Here is a 5277-nt window from a genome sequence, read left to right as displayed (position 1 = left end):
ATATATAAATATATATATGATACATATCTATAATGTACATATATATATAATGTACACACACACATATATATAGATAGATAGATATGTATATACATGCCTGTATGTGTACATATATGACATGTATATATACATATACTCAAATATATGCACGTGCAAATACATATATACATATACACACATATATATATTTATACAGCTATATATATATATATATATATATATACACACACACATACACATATATACATGCACACATATATACATATATATATATATATATATATATATATATTATATCAGTGACTGATGAGTAGTGAACAACACAAACCAAGCAAGGGTTGTCGAACATCCATCACTTGTTGACGTTTTGCAGGAGGTTCATTCCCCATGGCTTGCATCTCCTTGGCTTTCACGGCTTGCTGAAGTTTGGCCTGCAAACACACAAGATGGACAACAAGGGCAAAAGCTTTTAATTTTTACATTTTTTTTTGTAATTCAAGACAGGTGAATTGTTTGAGAGAAAGAGGGTAGGAGGTGTGATGTTGATACAGCAGTGGTGGTGGTTGTTTCTGTGGTGGTATTGGTGGTGGTGGTGTAGAATTGCGATTCGTGCAAAGTGTATAGAAGGGCACTGGCCGATAAGGTGAATGTGGAGAGTCTCTGGGAAGAAAGACGACTAAATGGTAAAATGCAATGCTTCAGAAATAACAAGCTTGGTGCTTATACATGTTTATATCTGTATAAGAATGAGGTTACTGGGAGACATGCAAGATGTAACAGCTGTGTGGTTACAGATGTAGGAATTTAAGAGGTAAATATATGGAGGTCAACCAGTAAAGGAAGGTGATTTAGTGCACATAGTGTGTTAAGTGAATGATAGGGGTGCGGTGGTTGAGTGCTTGAAGTACAATTGGTTGTGTGGCGCTGTGTAGCAGAATCTGGGTGGTGTCGAACAACAGTATTTGAGGACCAAATTGTGTGACAGCAAGAGTTTTAACTGATGGCTGATAAAACTGCATCAGTTGAACAGTAGAGGAGTGGTGGTCTATTGGGAGAGGTATGGTGGAGTGGTAGAAGGTAAAAGGTAACCTTCTCAAGTCATGCCAATTCATAGGGGTCAGTTTCCCAGGTCGCATAGCATATATATAATATTCCCCACCTGGATGGTCCATCACAGGTGCAAGTCATTTTTGCCAGCTGAGTGAACTGGAGCAATGTGAAATGAAGTGTTTTGCTCAAGGGCACAATGTGTCACCTGGTCCAGAAATTGAAACCACAATCTTACAATCACGAGTCTGACTCCCTAACCACTAACCCATGTGCCGCCACAGTGGAAGAAGTTAGGTGAGGTGAGTGGTTAACTGTAACAGTAGGATAATAGAGATGTGCAAGCGAGGGCTCATGGTATGTTGATAGTGAGTGCAGTGTTTATTTGGTTTGCATGCAAGGTGGGCAGTGAATCAAGGATAGAAAATAGAATGTTGCTTACTGTAGGTTAGTAGTAGGCATAAGGTTAAGCTTCAGACAAGTGCAAGTTGAGTGAAAGATGTGATAGAAGTGTAGCACAGGACAAGGCCCTTTGAATGGGTTAGACAAAAGCAAGCTGGGCGGTCAGCGTGACAGATTTGTTGAAGAGACAGCTTTTGAATGGTGGAGGTATAGCGATTGAGCGAGGGTAACAGTTAAGAATCAGAAGTTTTAGACCACTGGCAAAGAGGTACTTGGTTACAAAAAAAAAAAAAAAATTCTACAGGCATCATTTCACATCCTTATACAGAGGTTAATTGATCTAATTCCACAGTCGATACAGCTAAAAAGAAAAAAAAGTTAGAGAAAACAGATGGGTGGGGAGCCCACAATCACTACTGATGGTTGAAAAATTAACATTGAGGGGAATATCCAGCCATAAACTATTTCAACAACATCAAACAAACATCTAAATTTGCAGGCTCATCCTACCTATGCTTCTCAAGTAAAATAATAATCCTTTTTATTATAAGCACAAGGCCTGAAATTGGGGGGGGGGGGGCAGTTGATCAGATCGACCTGAGTACGTAACTGGTACTTAATTTATTGACCCCGAAGTGATGTAAGGCAAAGTCAACCTCAGCAAAATTTGAACTCAGAACGTAAAGACAGAAGAAATACTGCTACGCATTTTGCCATGCGTTGCTAACGATTCTGCCAGCTCGCTGCCATTATATACAATATAATAATAATAATAATAATAATAACCCATTCTACAATAGGGACAATGTCTGTAATTTGGGAGAATAGAGGCAATTGATTACATCAATTCTAGTATTTGACTGGTACTTATTTAATCGACCTCAAAAGGATAAAAGGAAAAGTCAACCTTGGTGGAATTTGAACTTAGAATGTAAGTAGTAGTAGTAGTAGCAGTAGTAGTATCGAAAGAGTGCATTACTATAGGTGTGACTATGATTGCTGATATGAATGTAATGGTTAAAAAACAGGGGGAAAAAATAGAAAAATAGCAAGACTTAGCAAAGAAAATACAAAAACTGTGTGTGGGGGGGTTCTGCAAAAGTAATCCCTATAAGTTATCTTTGTGTTTGTTGCCACCCCACCTCACCATCCCTTGACAACAGGTGTTGGTTTGTTTATGTCCCTGTAACATTAGTGGTTCAGCAAAAGACACCAATAAAATAAATAACACACTTAAAAAAAAAAAAGTAGTGGGGCTGATTTGCAAGGAGTGGGGGGTGGGGGTGGAGGAGGCTGAAAAGTTCAGAGGCTGACTATGAAGGAGTGATGCTAGAGCTGTGAAATCATGCATGCATTAATTCCAAATTCTTCTTTTTAATAACTGCATTGTTTCTTTCCAGGTGAACTGGCATCTGATGGCTCAAAATTCAGTATTTTTAGTTATACTTCAGTCTGACATATGCTCCAATCCTATTTAGTTGATGCATTTCTAAAGGAGTCTTTAGGTGGTTAATTGACGCACAAGAAACAGCAGCCACACTGCTTTCCAACTCATACGTAACTGTCATAGAAAAGAAAATATACACTTGATAATACAGTCGTAACTATACAAAAACAGTTGAAACACTTTTGACCATAAATCTACTCCAGGCAAAGACAAGATGGTCTCAACCAGAACACTATTGACCATAAATCTGCTAAATTGGGACTTCCTCAGACTGAACAAAAATGGCATGTATCACGGTCTTTTGTATACAACTGAATTGTATATTCTTTTGTAAAACAGAGTTTTAACTGCTCTTTTTCTTTACATCTCTCAGTTCAGCTGAAATATACCTGGATCTTAACTCAGAAAATGCAATAATAGAAATCTGTTGTAAAAAAAAATAGAAGTCAAATAATAGAGGTGTAATACTGTATGGTAATTAAATTGTATAGTAATTAAGAACATTTTTTATATCATTGGTTTCTTTTCAGAGAAAGAGCTTGTGATCTTAGTGAGAAAAACATGCAAGGAAAGCAGAAAGAGAAACAGTAAACGTAGTACAAATAAATAGGCAAGTCTTTGCACTATGTGACACGAAGAGAGAATATTTGGTAAAGAAAGCACCAGATGTAATTAGCCACACAGGTAGAGAGGAATGGTGAGGTAAAGGAAAAGCAGGCAAGAAAAAGAAAATATTTAAAGGGTACAGAGAGAGATCGGGAAATGAGGTATGTAGGCAGATGTAGAATAAATACTGTTTTAAGAGGAAACAAGACAACACCGAAGAAAAAAGAAAATGAATGAATGGTATTGGCTGGAATTGTTTGGACAAAGCAAAGTTCTCCAAGTTTGGATATTATTAAATTCTTCTAACCTAGTGTAACATAATTAATACAAGATTAACTCTTTTACTTGTTTCAGTCATTTGACTGTGGCCATGCTGGAGCACTGCCTTTAGTCGAGCAAGTCGACCCCAGGACTTATTCTTTGTAAGCCTAGCACTTATTCTATCACTCTCGTTTGCCAAACCGCTACATTACGGGGGACGTAAACACACCAGCATCAGTTGTCAAGCGATGTTGGGGGATAAACACACAAACATATACACACACATACATATATACACACACACACACATACACATATATACGACGTGCTTCTTTCAGTTTCCGTCTACCAAATCCACTCACAAGGCTTTGGTCGGCCCGAGGCGACAGTAGAAAGACACCTGCCCAAGGTGCCATGCAGTGGGAATGAACCTGGAACCATGTGGTTCGTAAGCAAGCTACTTACCACACAGCCACTCCTACGCCTGTTTCGAATTTTAGCATGAGGTCAGCAGTGGCCTCTCCTCTTCAAAGCTGGATAGTCTCAAACAACTTCTACTCACTCACTTTCAATTCATTCATCTTCTCTCTTCTTGAAATCCATTTTTTGTGTTCACTCTCCAGGACCCATACCAACTACTTTGCTCAGTTTTTTCTTATCTGTGTCTCTCAAACACTATCACACACCCTCTCATTATTAAAGAATTACTGTAATTACATACTTTAACTGTTTAGCATTTAAACTGGCCATATCCAGTCCAAATATTCTCAGTATTATGTTCAAACTGACCACATCTATGTGGTCACATCTATGCTACAATGTCATTCATAAATTAAATAATCACATAATCGACATCTCGAAGCTATGAGATAATGCATGATTAATTCAAAACAATGTGGATAAATAAGAATCCCATTTGACAGAATAATACGAATGCTAAATGGTCAAAGTAGTGGATTTGGTACAAGCACTAGAGCCCTTGGTTAAATATCATTTGACCATAGAAAATATACCTCAGAAACTCCTGTCCTATCCATGCAAGATTGGAAAAAGGATGTTAAATGATGATGAGGTAAGAATACTTGGAATAAATTACTTCATGAACATCCGTATAAATTTCAGAATTTTCAGACATATTCACTCTACCTTGCTATCTAACAAAGAGGAGAAACTGTTCCTTTGTTTTCGTTTTTTTTTTTTCTCTTTTTTTTTTTTGTCTTTTTATGATTATGAAATATGAAAAAATTAAATACAAACAAACTAAAATAAAAGTTTAAAAAGTAACATGAGATTAATTCAGAAACTGAACCTACCATGTTAGTTTGGCCTTGATCCATAGACATCTGCGGTTGAACTTGTCCAGTAACAAGGCTCATCCCTCCTGGCATCTGGTGACCATTCCAAAATGAATGAAAGGGAAGGAAAAGAGAACAAAAGATACTGATGAATAAATGTAGGATACAATAGTTTTGCAGCAGCAAAGGCTGTTTATATATATATATATATATATATAT

General features: G+C 37.1%; 1 protein-coding gene across 8 annotated transcripts in view; it reads right to left on the bottom strand.

Moving 5' to 3' along the window:
- The window catches only part of LOC106884453 (mediator of RNA polymerase II transcription subunit 25), a 67927-nt gene that overhangs the window by 34704 nt on the left and 27946 nt on the right, over positions 1–5277 (bottom strand). For all 8 annotated transcript variants that reach the window (XM_014935842.2, XM_052969211.1, XM_014935843.2 and 5 more), the window contains 2 exons: positions 5077–5151; positions 329–431 (listed from right to left, as the gene is read on the bottom strand). In XM_014935842.2, the coding sequence (XP_014791328.1) occupies positions 329–431; positions 5077–5151 (178 nt within the window). The remainder of the gene's footprint in view (positions 1–328; positions 432–5076; positions 5152–5277) is intronic.

The sequence above is a fragment of the Octopus bimaculoides genome, chromosome 7 (assembly GCF_001194135.2).
Source record: "Octopus bimaculoides isolate UCB-OBI-ISO-001 chromosome 7, ASM119413v2, whole genome shotgun sequence".
In the NCBI taxonomy this organism is placed as follows: domain Eukaryota; kingdom Metazoa; phylum Mollusca; class Cephalopoda; order Octopoda; family Octopodidae; genus Octopus; species Octopus bimaculoides.
This window is presented reverse-complemented; position numbering and strand designations above follow the sequence as displayed.